Raw genomic sequence first — 19,387 nt, 5'->3', positions numbered from 1 at the left:
AAGTCCAATCAGAACCAAAGACAATAATTTATTTGAACAATTCAAGTCCACCAACAGAACCAATGTTTTTCCTCTGTCACATCCCAAAATAAAACTTCTGGTGGGAGAAGGTAGGAGAATATCAAAACCTTATTGTGTTATTATTCTTTGTTTTACCTATGATTCTTTTAAAATAGTTTTCAGGTCTGTCTCTACCACCCCTAGATCCCCCTCTGCTCATTTTTTTTTTTTTTTTTTTTTTTTTTGCTGTAAGATTTCTGGGAGGAATTTGACATCTAATTGTTCTATTGAATCTTAGTTAAATAATACTTTATTAGAGCGTTTCATTTATTGACAGAACTGTAACATTTCACTTGAACATTCAACATTTGATCAAAGACAAGTCTTCCAGAATTTTCACAGAGAGTATTAGTAAAACTAGAATAATGTAAACATTAATACACAAACTAGGAAACAGGGCTGAATGTTACATTGCCTTGGCCACGGGCCCATTCTATTTTCCTTACAGAGCTGACACAGCTCTGCTCTGAAGTGTCTGGAGAACAAATCATGCAAGAGAGTTCCTTGAGGGCAGGGAATAAGGAGCACTATTATGTGATGATTCAGAAAGAGTAGGTTCTAATGTCAGAATCGCTTGCGTTTGTGGCCTGACTCTACCATCTACTAGCTGAGTAACCCTGGTCAATTTATATACTCTTGCCTTAGATTTTTTTATCTAGGAAATGGGGATAATAACAGTATCTAGCTCGTGTATTGTGAAAATCAAATGAGGCAATACACGTGGTAAAGCACTTAGAATGCCTGACACAAGTAGGGACTCAGTAGATGTAGCTATCAGATTATTACTCATCCATGTTCTTCCTGTAATACCTATTATAGTGTCTTGCATAGAGTAGGTAGGTGGTCAATAAATGTGTTAAAAAAAATAATATCCAAGTTTTCAGGCGTAAAATTACATCGACCCATGATCTTCATTACAAATCTAAGAGAGCTATATCAGCTATTACAGCAGATAGTAAAGAGACTGGACCATAAGAAAATAAAAAAAGAAATCAAGGCAAGAATAGCCATAGTAGGAATTTTAGCCTGACGAGGATCTTGTGAGAGAGTAGAAAGGTCTAATAGTTCACTACTTTGCAGGTTATCTAGGAATAAATACATAGTTGCCTCACCTTCAGTAAGATTAAGCTGTAAGTCTGGAGCTGGTTTACAGAAAGACTCTACACATCAGTTATTTATTTCTTTTAGTGAGAAAGAGAGAGAGAGAGAGAGACAGACAGGAAGGGAGAGATGAGAAGCATCAACTTGCAGTTATGTCACTTTAGTTGTTCATTGATCGCTTCTCATATGTGCCTTGACCAGGGGGCTCCAGTTGAGCTAGTGACTCCTTGACCAAGCCAGCGACCTTGGATTATGTCTACGATCCCACACTCAATCCGGTGACCCTGTACACAAGCTGATGAGCCCATGCTCAAGCAGGGGACCTTGGGGTCTTGAACCTGGGTCCTCAGCATCCCAAACCAATGCTCTATCCACTGCGCCATCACTGGTCAGGCTCAATTATTCTTTTTTTTTTTTTCCACCCTTCCGAAGCTGGAAACGGGGAGGCAGTCAGACAGACACCCGCATGCGCCTGACCGGGATCCACCCGGCACGCCCACCACAGAGCCATCCCCAGCGCCCGGGCCATCCTTGCTCCAATGGAGCCTCGCCGCGGGAGGGGAAGAGAGAGACAGAGAGGAAGGAGAGGGGGAGGGGTGGAGAAGCAAATGGGCGCTTCTCCTGTGTGCCCTGGCCGGGAATCAAACCCGGGACTCCTGCACGCCAGGCCGACGCTCCACCGCTGAGCCAACCGGCCAGGGCCAGGCTCAATTATTCTTAATAAAGGAATGAAGCTTATCCTAAAAATGATTTAGACTCTGTCATACTCAATGGGAGGCCATCAACGTCCAGGAAATTTGGCATTTTAAAACACGAGATTTTTGGATAATGCCAATATTAGACATCACTTTAAAATTTTCTAGATACCTGCAAATAAACTTATTCTTAGGCTTCAAGCCTGGTATAAAGATCAGGGCTTCAGTCTAATGTTCACTTGACTCTATGAGTCATGATATGAGAGTGCTAATTCTTCTAGCATTATTCTTCTTAGAATTTCTATTGGTAATGTAAAAAGCCTGTAAAAACCTCTGCAATCATGAAAATGTTTTAAATTAATTGTAAATCTGTACTAATGTAATACTATTTTTACATATGTAATAGTAAGTTCAAGATTTTTATACCCTAAAAAGTAACAAGTGTTTAGTCTTTTATTTTAGGGTCTATGAAAGATAACCAAGTAAGAAAAGAATGATACTACTTAGAATGCCATGACCACCCCCCTTCCAAAAAAGCCATCTAAAAATAATCTCAGCTTTCAATTTTATCAGTGAGGTTAACAGTTAGTTATTAAGTTGTAATTCTATAGATAATTATAAGCAAGACTGAAGAATGAACTCAAAATTTCAATCTAAATACAGATCTATATATATATATTAAATATATATATATTAAATATATATATTTAATTTAGTGACAGGATGTGGAGATAGACTCCCACATGTGCCCCGACCAGGATCCACCTAGCACGCTCACTAGGGAGCATTGCTCTGACCATCTGGGACATTGGAGTATTGCTCCACTGCTCGGGAGCCAAGCTTTTTTAGTGCCTAAGGTGAGGCCATAGAGCCATCCTCAGCGCCCAGGGCCAACTCGCTCCAATTGAACAATGGCTGCAGAAGATGAGAAGAGAGAGAAAGAGAGAGAGAAGTGAGAGGGGTAGGGGTAAAGAAGCAGATGGGCGTTTCTCCTGTGTGCCCTGACTAGGAATCGAACCTGGGACATCCACACTCTGGGCCAACACTCTACCACTGAGGCAACTGGCCAGGGTCCAGACTCCCAAAATATTGATATAATTCCATAATGCTTTTTTAAAACTATAAATGAATTACTTATAATGTATATCTTTCTAGCAAGTTAATTTAACCTCCCTTGTCTCGGTTTCACTTGTAAAATAATAATAATATCCCTTACCTTATAAAATTGTTGTTAAGATTTTATTTAAAATACACAGCACTGGGCATATAGTATTATGTGCTAAATAAATGTTAATTATTAATATTTTTGCTATTATTCTCCTGTAAAGGTCTGCTTTAAAAATTACAAATTATTGAAATATCAGCACTTGGAAACACCACTGGCAAAGCTGTCGAAACTGGGGAACTTTAGTCTGTTTATGACTGAAATACAGATCTGTATACATTTCTTTTTAAAGAGAGAGGCTCCTAAAGAAAAACTATGAACACAGGAAAGAAATAATGCAACCCTATCCCCAGCCTTTTAATATCACAAGTTAACGAGTGATCTAAAGTAAACTTCAGAAAATACATATACCGTTGAAGAATGTTAGGGGAATTTTAAATATATAAAAAAGAATGAGGGTAAAAAAGGATATAAATAAGGTAATGGAAAATGAGAATGTAATTTTGGCCAAAGAAAAATCTAGGCCAGCTGCCATTTGGTCAGAGCTCATTCTCAGGATCCAAAAGAAAATGACTAAATACGCTTTATTGCTGTTGTAGAATACAATACATAATCTAATGAGAAGAATTAGATATAGTAATCCATGGTGTATATTATCGGTAAATCAAACCAAAGAAAGGAAAATGAAATAAAATTCTTTAAATATGAAAAGACAATGACATTTTTTAATCATTAGGCATTTTATACCTAACCAAGTACAATTCTACCAAAGGGGAAGGGGAAAAAAATCTCAGTGCCCACAGAGCTGCAGAAAGCTTTGCACTTTGTTGAAATTATCTGAATAGAAATGTAAATAAAATGCTATTATTTTTGAAAATATTTGTGCACAGGTTAACAGAAATTTCTAAAACTAATGTAAAACTAAACCATATTTTACTGAGGGATCAAAATAGGAAAAATCACTGAAAAATTAAAGGGCCAGATAAAATCTGAAGATTCTTTAAGTTTAGGCTAGCTTTAAACATTCCATTAGCTGTGATGAGGACACCCTTAGCAAGTCCTGGCAATGGGATGTACCCCTTCCATGACAAAAGGGACAGGAGAGATGGTTCACAAGGTAGTAACGTCAACCTGAACCTTGGCATTAAAGACCTGTGACGTTCCATAAAGGCAGGGACAAAGGCCATGTCACCCCCTGCTAAATGTGTCTAGCATCACGTATCGCAAAACAAACACTGGTGAGCCAGCCGAAGGGCCAGAAGAAAACTGGAAGTGTGGGGTGGGGGGCTGGGTAGGGAGTTGATGCATACAAAAATGCCACACAAATACATTTATTGTTCTTAAAGTTACTGGAACAATGGGAAGAGCCAAAAAAGGATCATTTAACTAAGTAATTCAACCAACAAGTATTAGTAAGGGCTTACTTTTGTTCTAGGTGCTAGGACAAAGCCTTGAACTGAGACAAAGGAGGGCTTGCAGACTGCTGAGGGGGAGACAGGGTGAGGCAAACATCATAATGAAAATAAAATGGTGCTTTTCAGAGAACAGGGGACGCAGAGGGCACTATGTTACAGAAGGTTATTGTAAGGACAGCTTTCCTCTTCTCAATAAAAGGCCTATTATGAAAATCTAACATATTAAGTAAAAAATGAACTGTGTGTGGGAGAGGGAGCCCTCCCTACAAGAGGAGTCATACCCAGAAATGTCAGAACAAGGTATTTGTGTCCCACAGAAGGGCAGAAGCTCGAACTTCTCTGCTTCTACCAACAGGAAGTAATATAAAGAACGCTAACAATTCACACCCAAGTTTTAGTAATACAGGGTGGGAGCAAAAGTAGGTGTATAGTTGTTCATATGGAAAATAATGCAATAATTAATTAATGGTAATACAAGAATAAACTGTGTTTCGTGTACTCACAACTGTAAACCGACTTCTGCCCACCCTGGATGCTTTCTTTCCCAGAAAACATAAGCCGGCTAAGCTACGGCATCTTCCCCAAATTACGTAAATAAAGTAGAATGAGGCTAGAAAATGCACATGAAAGAATATCATGTTTCATACATCTGAATTATTTTTGCACAATGTTCTACTTTCCTTTCTCTCCAGCAGAGCAAAACTTGCCATGCCAAATTCTTCAATAAACCCCTTCAGATTGTTCTCCAATGACAAGAACAAATGAGTCTGTTAATGTTTTTCAGATTTAAAGCAATAATTCTCTTAAAAAAAAATAAGAAAAACAATTTTTTTTTCCCCTTGAGATTTGCCAAACTATTCTTCTCCAGAAAAATTGTATCCTTATTCTAAGAATTTTTCACTATACTGTCCAGGCTAACTTTTACCTTGAGTGAGATCCAACAGAAGAGACAACTTGTTAAGGGCTGATGAACCAAAAGCCAAGAACACATTTCCTACTTCTCAGAATTTAATCCAAATGAAATTATAGATAAATCTGGCAGTAGCAAAATCAAGAGTTTTGTCAGCAATATAACCACCACCTCCTTTTTTAGTTTCACAAAGAATGGCTGGTTTTGATCATACTTTTTAGGGGCAAAAACATCATTAGTCTGGATCCCATCTCTCATGTTAAAGAAACATACAAGGAGCTTTTACCTTCTCTAGGCACTACCGATTCCTCTGGTTGACATATTCTTCCCATAAGAACCTTTGCAGACATAACGGATAAAGGTAGCATTATGACAATTCTGTATGCTTGCAGAGGGACGGTTAAGCCGAAGCCACCAAGTTGCATTATGAGCACTATCTTTCAAATATGTCTTCAGGGCAGGTTCTGTCCTATCAAATGTACATCATGTCATAAATGTTGACATTTTTTGCAATTTAGAAGGCCTAGTTTTTTTTTTGTTTTTATTTTTTTTTATTTATTCATTTTAGAGATGAGAGAGAGAAGAGGGGGAGGAGCAGGAATCATCAACTCTCATATGTGCCTTGACCAGGCAAGCCCAGGGTTTTGAACCAGCGACCTCAGCGTTCCAGGTCGATGCTTGATCCACTGCGCCACCACCAGTCAGGCAGAAGGCCTAGTTTTTTATGAGTGCTAAAAGACTCTAAAATCAAGACAAGTTACCATAAATTCAGAATTCATGGTCTTAATTCATTTTAGATTAGAGCAACATATGAATAAAGTAAATATTAACAGGATACACTTGAGTATTGAAGATCAGGAATGAAAAAAAGAACCAAGTGTCTATGACATAAATAAATCAAGTAGTCACAGCTGTATAAGTTGAAAATGCTTTACATTTTCCTAAGAAAAGCAAGTGTATCTATCTCGATAGAATACATTCAAGTCAAGATTTGCTACACAATTAAACAAAACTGTCCTACACTAAAAAGATGATTTCCATGTTGGACACCAGCTATACTGAGTCATGGTAATTTATCTGACTCATGTCTTTCTCCTTTCACAGGTCTACCAAATATTTATGCCAAATGTACCATCATATCACAGTCTCAGATGCTTCACAAACTAGCACAGGGATGAATATGTACATGTGGACTGCCAATATATAAAATTATGTAGGTACTAAAGTGTATGTACTCTCTGATATAACTTCAGCTCTTTGCCATCTTTCCCCCTTTGGTTTCTAATTATTGGGTAACCTCAGAAAATATGTATCTCATTTCAACAGAGAACAGAAGTGGTCGAAGAGGAGAAATCCAGTTCCAAGTCTCCAGGGTGGTGGAGTAGCGTAGACAATGCTATACGCTCACTGGTACATGAAGTGAGGGGATAAGTAGGGGAAAGATGGACATGCAGAATCAGCGTTAGCTAAAGAGATCTCCTGCGACCACTATCTGAGTACCTAAGATGTCACCAGGCCCTGGGAATCACACAGAGGATATACAGGTCTAGTCTAGATCTGGGAGTCATTGGGTGATTTGTGAAGAAGTCTGAATGAGACCACTTCAAATGAGTGTCAAGAGTAAGAAAAAATGTGGATTTAGACCTCTAGGAGAACAGATTTAAGACAGAGAAAGGAGAGCCAATAAAACGAAAGCCACAAGCACAGACAGTAAACCCGGAGACTGGTGCTACACATGGGGAATTTCACAAGAAGCAGAAACAACTAGCACCAACCCGACAAATTTAAGATGAGGCTTGAGAAATACTTAGGTATTACATGTTCTAACTAGGAAGTCAGCGGTGACCTTGTTGGGGAAATTCCCACAGGTGAAGAGGGAGACACCAGCATGCCAAGTGAAAGAAAACAGCAAGAAAAGAAAGGAGGAGGAAGAGGGTACTTTTTTTTTTTTACCCGCCTAGGTATGAAGTGAAAGAGAATCACACGGCGACAGTGAAAGGGAGATTATGGATCATGAGAACATACAAGACTTAGATGATATTTTAAAAATCCTCTGTTCCTCTTCTCCCCCAAATTATATTTTCAAGAGCTGGTGTAGCCAAGGCTAACAGTAAAAAGCGGACACATGCAGAATGTCTCTCAGAGCCTTTCGGGTACAGTCGTGCTCACATGGCCCGGAACTGTTTATCAAAGACACAGGACACAGGATTCTGGTGGGCTGTGGCCGCCAGAGATATACCATGTTTAGGGGTACTCTGCCTTTGACACAAGATGCACAACATTCCCAATTCCCACTGGAATCCTAGGAGGCCCAGTGTCCTAATGAGCTCAGTTCTCTTCTGCAAACTAAGGCTGATGCTCTATTGTGGCTGAGAGTGTATCAACTGCTTTTGTCTCTACTTTGTCTTCTGAGTCACTGGTATTGTAAGGACTACAAAGATGACACTGTAACATCTCCTGAACAAATAATGAGGTTTTTTTTATTCCTTTCAAAAATAGCAATCTGCAAATCCAGTATGAGTAGGCACAGTACAAAAAAGACAGAGGGGAGACAAGACAGGAAAGGGGATTTTAGAAAGAAATATTTACAATTTAATTACTCTCTATAAAGGATCAAACCAACTTATGTTAATTTATGCTCAATACATATTATATAGAGTATCTTCTGTATTTAAATTTACACGCACATTTTTTTCTTAATTGAGAGCAGGGGAGGCAGGGAGATACACTCCCTCATGCACCCCAACCGTGATCCAACAAGCATGCCCACTATGGGGTGATGCTCTGCCCATCTGGGCATTGCTCCTTTGCTTGGCAATCCAGTTATTTTTAGCACCTGAGGCGGAGTCCATGGAGCCATCCTCAGCTCCCAGGGCCAACTTGCTTGAGCCAATCAAGCCATGGCTATGGAAAGGGGGAAAAGAGAGAGAGAGAGAGAGAGAAAGGGGGGAGGGGTGGAGAAGCAGAAGGTTGCTTCTCCTATGTGCCCTGAACAGGAATTGAACCCAGGATATCCACACACCAGGCCAAAGCTCTACCACTGAGCCAACTGGCCAGGGTCTTACACATTTTAAAAGACACAGTTTGAGACTTCTTTTCATTTGAACACCTAACAAAACATTATTCATATGTTGTTGAAAATAACCTTATAATGTTATTGCTTAAATACTTCTTGGAGTTTATAAACACTGCAAAATATACAGCAAAGAGAACAATGCTTGGTCAAGTGATATATAAAATACAGATCTGTTTGTCTTAGCACTAAGCTAAATTTCCAGAGCTAAACAACTCATTTTTTTCCAGGACAGAAGTAATACCAACACTCATTGAGACTACTCAAAATATCTGCCAACTATACAAAATATGAACTCATGATGTTAAAAATAAATTCAATAAAGTCTCTTCCTCAATTTCTTTACTTAATGTTAAATATTTTTACAGCATTAAAGTTCATTGCAAACTACTGTTTGATTCTTTAAAAGCATTACTAAAATAGCGAAAATGTATTGTTTTACCATATGGCCCATCTTTAATAAAAATGATCGTCTATGAGAAATCTGACAGGCAAAAGACTAATTTAATATTCATTCCAGGTAATAAGGTAACATATTCCCTTAGTCAATTTTTTCAATTTACTAATTCCAGTAATTTCTTTAAAGGTTACAGATACTTTTAAAATACCTTGAATTTTATATAATTCTTGATTAGGTATAATGAACACAGTGATGTTAACTCACCTAAATAGGGAATGCAGGGTGTCATCTTTAAGCTACTTATATAGTCTCTGAGTCTTTTGTAGTTATCTTCTTTACTCATTACATATTCTAATTTTTCAAAGGTAGTTTTGTCTTTTCGACTTAGTAACTAAAAAGCAAACAGAAGAGCCCAAGTTATTTCCAAATCCCATTTTATTATAGCAAAGACTTAAAGTTGTTGTTGTAGTTACTATAAATTTGAATTTAGGTTCAAATTTATACCTTCTGTAATTATATTTTGTTAATACATAAATTATAAAATCAGACACATCTATTAAAGATGATAAACCCAAATCTATTAACTATGAAATATAATATCTCTGGCATGTACATAAAATATAACAGCTAACTCAAATTTGGTATATATAAAACAGAACACGTCCCCCACCCACTCCCTCACTGTTCTTCCCTGAGTATCAGTAAAATAGCCTTTCCAATACCTGACTCACTGCCATTTCTCCAGACTCATCTCCTACTATTAACCACCCCCTGGCTTACTCCACTGTCAACACAGACCAACCTGCTATTGCTTGAACATGATCAGGGCCTTTGCACTGGCTACAACCTCTGCTTGGAACTCTCTCCTCCCAGACACCAACTTGAACAGTTCGATCACCTCCTCCAGGTCTCTCCCTAGCAGTCCCTTATCGCAGACCCTCTCACAACATATTACAACATGAAACACTTCCCTGCTTTCCTTTCTATTCCACTGACACCGCTTTATTTTTCTGCAAAGCATTCATCATGATTTATGATATGTCGTTTTTTTATTTACAGTTTTTCAATGTTATAGAATGTTAGCTATGGAAGAATGGGACTGTCTACATCACTCACTGTTGTATGTCAAGCAATTACACAGTGCCTAGCACAGTAGGAAATATTTTAAAATTTAATATAAACACCAAAAGTTTTATTTATATTAATAATGGAGCTCTTACTGAATTAAAAAAATATTTTCCATACAAATACATGAGGGAGAAAATAAAAATATTTTCAAGGAAAATAAAAATTAACTGGAAGGAGCCTGACTGGTGGTGGCGTAGTGGATAGGGCATCGACCTGGGATGCTGAGGTCCCAGGTTCAAAACCTCCTGGTTGCCAGCTTGAGTACAGATCATGATCCCACAGTGCTGCCTTGTGCAAGGGTCACCAGTTTGGCTGGAGTCCCTGGGTCAAGGCACGTATGAGAAAGCAATCAATGAACAACTACAGTGCCACAACTCTGAGTTGATGCTTCTCACCTCTCTCTGTTCCTGTCTGTCTCTCTCTCACAAAGAAAATAACAACTGGCCTGACCTGTGGTGGCGCAGTGGATAAAGCGTCAACCTGGAAACACTGAGGTTGCCGGTTCAAAACCCTGGCTTGCCTGGTCAAGGCACATATGGGAGTTGATGCTTCCTGCTTCTCCCCCTTCTCTCTCTCTCTCTCTCTCTCCCCCCCTTCTCTCTAAAAAGAATAAAAAAATTTTTTTAAAGAAAATAACAACTAACTGGAGGAAGATATTTGTCACTTCTAAACCACAGTATAAACTAGAGTATAATTATTTTCCTTAAAACTTCAAAGATGAAATTCATAACTATATACTTATAATCATTTCCATTCCTCCATGAAATTCAAATTAAGAAAAGAGAATAAGGCCATCATTATGAAAAATAAATTTTAAAGTAGGAAACCCCTTCACCCAGGTGTTTCTAAAATATAAATAAACATAAAAGGACTGTAAGTTCTTCCACACTGATGATTTTCCAATATAGAAATCTACCCTGGTTTTCATGAGAAACATCTGTCTCTGCAGACACTACAGACACTATGAAAAGAGAAAGCAACACTAGGCTAACTAAAAACAGTTATATTTTAATAATTAAAGAAAAAAGAAGCTTTTTACAGTCAGTCATGTCCTTCAGAATACACTAATCTTTTGTACAAAATGTAATGAACAAAATCCATCCTTTTTAACATTAAAGAGCAGTATTAAATATAAAGACTTAATTAAATGTAAATTTAAAAAATTATTGATTTGAGAGAGAGAGGAAGAGGGGGGAGGGAGAGAGGAAAGTAGGGAGAGAGGGAGACGCAAAAAGAGAGGAATAGGAGAGGGAGGGAGAAAAAGGGAGGGAGACAGGGAGAGAGGGAGAGACAGGAACATGGATCTGTTCCTGAATGTGCCCTGACCAAGGATGGACCCCACAACCTTTGTGTATGGAGACGGCATTCCTACCAACCAAGTGATCCAGCCAGGGCATAAAGGGAAAATTTTACTTACATAAATCTAAACAGAAAATATCTAGAAAGCTTGAGGCCAGTATCATGTCACTCAAAGATAAAAATGCACAAATTTGCAGAAGTCAAAATTAACATCCTGACCTTGCTAAGGTAACAACCAAACACAATTAACATAATGTCAGGAAGTACAGCAACAGTGCATAACAGCATGCTGACTCTCAGACTTCCCACTCTTCCTGAGGAAAAAAACTCCAAAACTCGACTGATGAAAAAATAATGGAAATCTAAGTCAGTACAGTTTTTGAAACTTAGACTTCAGATTTTCCTCAGTTTCCAAAAGCATAATCTTTACACAATTAAATGTAATTCTGTGTATGTACTCTTTCCTATAGTAAATATGAAGGGCCATATTGTCTAGAGCAGGGGTAGTCAACTTTTTTATACCTACCACCCACTTTTGTATCTCTGTTAGTAGTAAAATTTTCTAACCGCCCACTGGTTCTATAGTAATGGTGATTTATAAAGTAGGGAAGTAACCTTGCTTTATAAATTTAAAGCATATAATAATAATTACCTACCAAGTACTTTATGTCGTATTTTTGCTAAGTTTGGCAGAATAAATCTTTATGAAACAACTTACTATAGTTAAATCTATCTTTTTATTTATACTTTGGTTGCTCTGCTACTGTCCACCATGAAAGCTGGAATGCCCACTAGTGGGCGGTAGGGACCAGGTTGACTACCACTGGTCTAGATGCTTAAAGAAGTTCTGCAAAAATGATTTCCTAAATAGCAGAAACCAAGAGCCACGTTGTAATTTACCCCCAAATTACCTGACAAGCCTCCTGAAACACTTTAGGAGAGAGAAAAATGCAGGCTTCAAAGAACAAAGTACAAAGTGATTTTAAAATCCTTATCTATTATCATGATATGAACCTTACTAAGCACTGCAAAAGAAACTAATACATCCTTACTTCTGACAGGAAGTTAACCTTTCATTAACTTGAGGGATACTCACCGCCCATGTTTTAGTTAGCCTAAAAATCGGGGCGCTCTGCAAGCCAGAAACCACCGCCATCAGTGCGTGAAGGTTATTCAGCTCATACAGTTTCTAAAGATTTAAGAAAAAGAGAAGAGATAAAAAATAAATAGCATCAATACCAAAAACTTTAGATGAATTAATAACAAGTAAAATCTAGGCAATTAGTAGTGTCCAGTACTTATCACCTCACTGCTGAGATTTGTTTTTCGAGTACTTTGTATGTTATAGTAAGTTGCTTTTGGCCCACAGTAGAAATTCCACATTCTAACCTGGTGTTGCCCCAAGCTCTGGGAACCAATCTACCTCTAGTTGGGTAATATATTATATTAAGAAAAGCCAAGTTATGGCTCATATCAAGTTTACCAGGTATGACCATGCAGCCCAGTACCCAGCAAGCAGTCTCCCTCCTTATACTAAAATAGTACTAAGCCTCTGTCTTACAAAAGAAAAGGGTCTGTGCCCCTGATCCTGATCTGGTTTCCTCCTCACTAGACCCAACATTCCAGGACTAGGGTTCAAACTCGCTTTCTCTGGCTCTCCCCCTCCTGTCTGAATCCCCTTATCCTCCACTTCTCATTCACACACGGACATTCACCTGCTTCCCCGCACCAGACCTTGCTTTTCAGTCCCCGTGCAGAAAACTTATACCTAGCAATAGGTCCTGTCGGTTTGCCAAGACAACTACCTGACCTCTACTGCTCATTTCCCATACTTCTCCCTACTAGGAGACACTTACGTCTCAAATGCCCTATCTAAAAGTCGCTCACTTAGTCCACACCCAATTCCAAGAGACTCCACGGCAAAAAGCCTGTTCTGAACGTTAGAACCAAGACGAGGGGAGGGGCTCTGGCTCTCTGGGGAACACAGACCGGTGTTCCACCTTCACTCAGGTCTTAAGGAATTCCCATCAAGTTTCAAAGAATATGAACTCAAGTAAAAAGGGAGGATAAAAAGGAAACTGAAAACCCAAGAAAAACAGGAATTCACAAATGGAGAAGTTAGGTATGGCCCTGGAATAAAATGAAGGTGACATATGAAGGACTATCCAGAATGCAACATGAAAGCCCTCGGGTTAAAAAAAATGTAAAATAAGTTTAAAAGGCCATCACTTATCTAATTTAAGTTAGGAGATAAGAAATATAGCAGGGTAGGCCCTGGCCAGATGGCTTGGTTGGTTGGAGCATCGTCCCGATATGCAAAGGTTGCCAGTTCAATCCCCCGTCAGGGTACATACAGGAAGAGATTGATCGTTCTGTACCTCTCTCTCCTTTTTTCTCTCTCAAAAATCAATAAATATTTTTTTTAAAATGGTGTAGAAACAATACTTGAGAGATTATGGCAGAATATTTTCCAAAATTACTGAAAAACACTAATTCCCAAAGACAGAACTCAAGGAATCCCAAGCAGAGTAAATTAATTAAAAAAACAAAAACTCTACTCTGAAATAGCAGTTTTCAAGAACAAGTGTGACATAAAGATGCTTCCAGACCAAATAAGAGAGCTCTAAGAAAGATTTTTAAGAACGCTGCCAGAATGAGTATCTGTGGAAAATTATGAACCAGAACCCATAATCCATACATATTATAAATTTACTCCAGATAGATTAAATAATGAAATATAAAATCAAAGCTACAAAACTTTCAAAGGGTAATTAATATAAGAAGATATTTTTTATATTCTCAGAGGTTTGGGTAAGCTTTCTTAAGTAAGACAGGCTTAAATAAGACAATAAAAATTGAAGATTAATAAATTCTATTACTAAGCTAAGAACATCTATATCAAAAGGTAACATGAAAGAGTAATGAATGATAAGCTACAAATAGAAAAATATATGCAAAGTATATAATAGAGAACTAGAAATCAGTTATATTAAAAAATTATAAAAGTAAATAAAAAAAGGCCTTGGCCGGTTGGCTCAGCGGTAGAGTGTCGGCCTGGCGTGCGGGGGACCCGGGTTCCATTCCCGGCCAGGGCACATAGGAGAAGCGCCCATTTGCTTCTCCACCCCCCCCCCCTCCTTCCTCTCTGTCTCTCTCTTCCCCCCCCCACAGCCAAGGCTCCATTGGAGGAAAGATGGCCTGGGCGCTGGGGATGGCTGCTTGGCCTCTGCCCCAGGCGCTAGAGTGGCTCTGGTCGCGGCAGAGCGATGCCCCGGAGGGGCAGAGCATCGCCCCCTGGTGGGCAGAGCGTCACCCCTGGTGGGCATGCCGGGTGGATCCCAGTCGGGCGCATGCGGGAGTCTGTCTGACTGTCTCTCCCCGTTTCCAGCTTCAGAAAAAAATACAAAAAAAAAAAAAAAAAGTAAATAAAAAAAGACCAACACCATAATAAAAAATTGTTCAAAGATCTTGAATAGACATTTCAGGAAAGAAAACCTAAATGACTAAAATATAAGAAAATGTTCATTCTCATTAGAGTCAATGAAGGCTATTGGTCTAACTGTACTTTCTTTGAAGGTACTTTGTCTTTTGTCTCTATTTCTATATATCCCTATATATCTTCCTATATATTTCACCCTCACATGAGCACCAAGGGACTCACACAAGAATGCTTGATAGCAACAGTGTTTATAACAGCAAAAATCTGGAAACCACCCAAGCCAGAATATACCGAATAATTTGTGGTATATGCACACGACAGAATACAACAAAGATATACCCAAAACCACTCAGTTACATTGCTGAGTAAAAAAATCAAGTTATAAAAGTATAAAAGTATTAAGAATAATTCAATTTAAACAAAAGTAAAAAACATACAACAATATACTATTCAAGGACACACATACGTAATAAAACATTAAAAGAAAAGCAACCAAAATGCAGTGTAGCAGTTCCTTCTGCAGTGGGAGGTGAGGAGACTGCATATGAAGAGGGACAGGGAAGTCAAAGTGGGCAGTGGGTACAAGGGTACCCACTTTATCGTTCTTTTGATACTGTGAATACATTTTATGAATATTCTTTTGTGTCTATCGATGATCAGTTTTACGTGCCAACTTGGCTAGGCTATACAGGACTCAGTTATCTATTCAACCAGGAATCTAGGTGTTGCTGTGAAGATACATGGTTCATATCTATAATCAGGTTAATTTTAATTAAAAGATTACATTCCATAATTAGGTAGGCTGAATCTAATCAGTTGAAACACCATAATAATAAAAATTAAAGTTTCCTACTGAAAAAGAACCCTGCCTCTAGACTGCAGCCTCAGCTCCCACCTCAGGGTGGGGGGGCCACTCTACTGCCCTACAGATTCCAGACTCACCAGCCCCCAGCTCCCCAATCCCAGGAGCCAGCTCTTTAAGGCGGTTTATACTTTATATATTTTTTCTGTCTCCAGAGAACCCTAACTCATACTATTTACTGAAAGAAGAGAAAAACGCTCAGTTTTTTAACAAACTGAATATAGATGGCACAGAGTCAGAATACAAGGATTTAAGAGACTGTCATGAGACAAAAAATTATGAATTTAGGGCTTAGAATAAAAGCAAGCATTGTCAAATATAACTCAAATTCTAAAAGCCTGAACTGGAATTAAATGACTATTTCACGAGAAGGATAATGGCAGGTTTGATGGGCAAAATTTGGTGGTTTTGAATGAAATATACAAGCCCATAAAAAAACTAACAAAAATACCAGAAAACAATAATGCAAATTCATAATCTATGGAGAAAAGTTATGAATTTCTATTAGCTAAAACCTAATATTTACCTAACATACCACAGAGAATGTTTTTAAATTTTTTACAACACTTCTGCAAAAATCTTATTTTAGAAGGCCAGTTCTGCCACCTAGTGCCACAGAATGTTAGAATACAATTGCTCCGTACGTTCAAGGAAAATAAGCAGGAGGTGTGACTTACCATGTTCCATTTCTCTTGCTGCATTTATTACCTATGCCCCACAATTAACTTATTTGGTTAACATCCTCATTTATACTATTCTTTCAAAAATAAAGTCCTATCATTCCTCACATGGCTGGCAGAGTGAACTATACTCACAAAAATTAGGGGATTATTATTTATCGCTTCATATTCATTTTGAAATATCCCCTAATTCTATGAGCAGTGTATTTCAAAAGCAAAGATGTGATATGTACTCTCCTACTTAATTCTGTAAGGCTTTCTCAATCACCTTCAGAACAGTTCAATATTTATAATGGACCTGACCATAATCTGACCTCTGTCTACTTATCCAGTCAAATAAATCAATGTTTTTCAACCATTGGTCCGCCAGAAATTTTGTGCCAGTCCGTGAAAGAGTTAACCACCTTGATACTGTATGAAGATTATAGACCCAATGATTATAGACTCTGAAAACACTGAAATAAACCATATAATTCAGCTACTCTAAGGAGATGGAGAAGAGATACAAAAGGAGAGGAAGACAGAGAAATAAAAGCCAGAGAAAACAAGCATTTAGTTAAAAACTTCGACATATTCATCACTAGGCCTTCCTCTCCAGCATCAATAAGTAATAAATAAAGTACCACGGGCAAATATTCACAACAGTGCTGAGTGGCTGAACTCAAAAATAAAAACACAAGTTTCTCTTACCTTAGCAGTTTTAATATAGTGGCTTAAAACTTCTGCTCTAATTTTTAATGTTTGAGCATGAAGAATCTCTCTAACAACCCAAAAGCTTACCTGCAAATAAAAATTAAAAATAGTTGAATGGCAAGATTCTTTACTTACTAGGATCAAATTAATGACAAAAGCTACTTGAAGAACCACCTATACCTGTTTGAAAACAATACTTTTTCTTTCCCTGACTCACCACCGGGACATAACCAATCTTCAAATGTTGCACACACGTCATATATACAGACAGATATAGATATGTTTATATGTGTGTACACACACACACAACATCATTACCATTTTCAATTTGTAAAAGCTAATATTACAAATTTTAAGGAAAAGATCTAAGAGAATGCAATAAAACCAGAGTGATACAACATGAACACTATACAAATACAAGCATTTTTTTTTGCTGTGTTCCAAAACACTTAGGCAGCGTCAGGTAAGCTCTAAGAACAGACACAGGAAAATGTGCTCCTTATAGCACGTTTCCCGTGGTCGTGTGATCCCACAATGCCACTTATTTACACTAAGCAGAATACAAAGTGTGAAAAATTCCAAGTACAGTTCTGTGGCATAAATAAAATGAAGTAAAGTACCAAAGAAAAATACATACAAGTCACTTAACATTAAGATTGTAGTTTAAAAATCATGCAGTGCTTTCTAGTTCAATGAAACCACATTCATGATTTCTTTTAAAAAACTTTAAGAATTATTCATCAGAAGGCAGAACAGATCTATAACATTCTATGCTGGTAAAAATGGTTTGCTTCCCATATGATATAATGTAACATGTATGTAACATTTTAATTCATGTACAATAAAAATAAAATCAAAGCACTATCAGTTGGCTCAAAGATATACAAATATAAAAACAGGAAGTAGTTAGAAATATTAGTACAAAAGATTTCACTACCTCCTATTTTTTCACCTACATATTTTGACTGAGAAATGTCAGATTCTACTTGCAATTTTAATCAGTAAACTGTCAAAATGCATATTTTTATGAAGCTATCTTCATATTTGTTGTATATTTGGGCTATTAATGGCAATAACTACCCCTGATTCTAATTACGTTTACTTCTAAAATATACCAAAAGTTGTATTTTAACAACTTTAGCAATTAACTGTGAATGCAACCTAAACTGCATGATCATTGACTTAATTAAATTTAATGCCAGACAAATATTCTGGTGATTTTAAAACATGATCACCCATTCTTTATCATTCCTCTCATTGAAAGTTGGGCTGTATGTCACCTCTTACGGAATCTTGACAGGCTCCTGAGTACTTCGATGAACAGAGGACTAAAGAAACTGATGTTGACTTCCAGGACAAGGTCACGTTCATGTTGGAACATTCTCCCTGGGTCCCTGAGCCACCATGTAAGAAGTCCAACTAAGCTCAGAACACCACGCCAGAAAGGTTAAATGTGGGTGCTTCCCAGTCGACAGCCCGAGCTAAAGCCAATCCCACCTAAGCATACTGACCAGAACAACCAACACCAAGATACAATTTAATAAAATTACTGGGTTAAAATTTTTTTTATTTTATTTTTTTAAGTGAAAGGAGGGAGATAGTGAGACAGACTCCTGTATGCACCCCAACCAGGATCTACCCGCAAACCCGTCGGGGGCCAATGCTTAAATCAGTTGATCTATTTTTAGGCTGATGCTTAGACCAACGAGCTAACCTCAGTGCCCGGGACTGATAAAGAGGAGAGAAGCAGATGGTTGCTTCTCCTGTGTGCCCTGACCGGGAATTGAACCTGGGATGCCCACACGCTGGGCCGATGCTCTATCCACTGAGAAAACCAGCCAGGGTACTGTAACATAATATGTTTGTTTACAAAAAAAACCTTTTATTGTGATGACAAATTCTAACCACCTCAGAAATATTTTTAGAATAACTGTTATATAGCTTAAATATGGAATTCAGTACATGTTTGTCCTTGCCCCTGTTGATGATTTAATCTAATTTCTAAAAACTTTAACTTATTTCCACATGGGGCACATAGTGGACCAAGCAACCTGAGAAACTACTGGCTACAAACCCACAGGAAATCATATGTCAAAGATAACAGACTGTTTTGCTAAAAAAAAAAAAAAAAAAAAAAAAAAAATTTAAATAGATAGCTAATAAAGGATTTCCCCCAAAGGTCCAAAACAAAGAGAAATAAAGGCCACACTCTGGTGAAAAGGTGGCCTAGAACCCACTGGCAGAGGAGAGTACAGAAGGAGAAAAGTCTTTCCTAAGAACGTGTAACCTGCCCTTAGTTGGTTTCGAGTTTAAACTTTCAGCACAAAGAAGTACATACAGATGTTCCCCAGCCAAACCATTTAACTCAAAGAACGGTCCTAGGTCTGTGACGGCCCTCGGAACCAGCAAAAGCAGACGAAACGTCTCTCAGGGGGGACATACTCTCAGCCTAGGCAGCAGCTAAAGC

General features: G+C 38.0%; 1 protein-coding gene across 4 annotated transcripts in view; it reads right to left on the bottom strand.

Moving 5' to 3' along the window:
• RALGPS2 (Ral GEF with PH domain and SH3 binding motif 2) overlaps nucleotides 1–19,387 on the bottom strand; it is a 139,471-nt gene that overhangs the window by 59,942 nt on the left and 60,142 nt on the right. For all 4 annotated transcript variants that reach the window (XM_066361622.1, XM_066361620.1, XM_066361623.1 and 1 more), the window contains exons 6-8: nucleotides 16,918–17,007; nucleotides 12,343–12,435; nucleotides 9,084–9,210 (exon numbers count right to left, since the gene is read on the bottom strand). In XM_066361622.1, coding sequence (XP_066217719.1) covers nucleotides 9,084–9,210; nucleotides 12,343–12,435; nucleotides 16,918–17,007 — 310 coding nt within the window. The remainder of the gene's footprint in view (nucleotides 1–9,083; nucleotides 9,211–12,342; nucleotides 12,436–16,917; nucleotides 17,008–19,387) is intronic.

This window comes from Saccopteryx leptura, chromosome 2, assembly GCF_036850995.1.
Source record: "Saccopteryx leptura isolate mSacLep1 chromosome 2, mSacLep1_pri_phased_curated, whole genome shotgun sequence".
Lineage (NCBI taxonomy): Eukaryota > Metazoa > Chordata > Mammalia > Chiroptera > Emballonuridae > Saccopteryx > Saccopteryx leptura.
The sequence above is the reverse complement of the archived record's forward strand: the minus strand, read 5'-3'. Positions and strand labels throughout refer to the sequence as shown.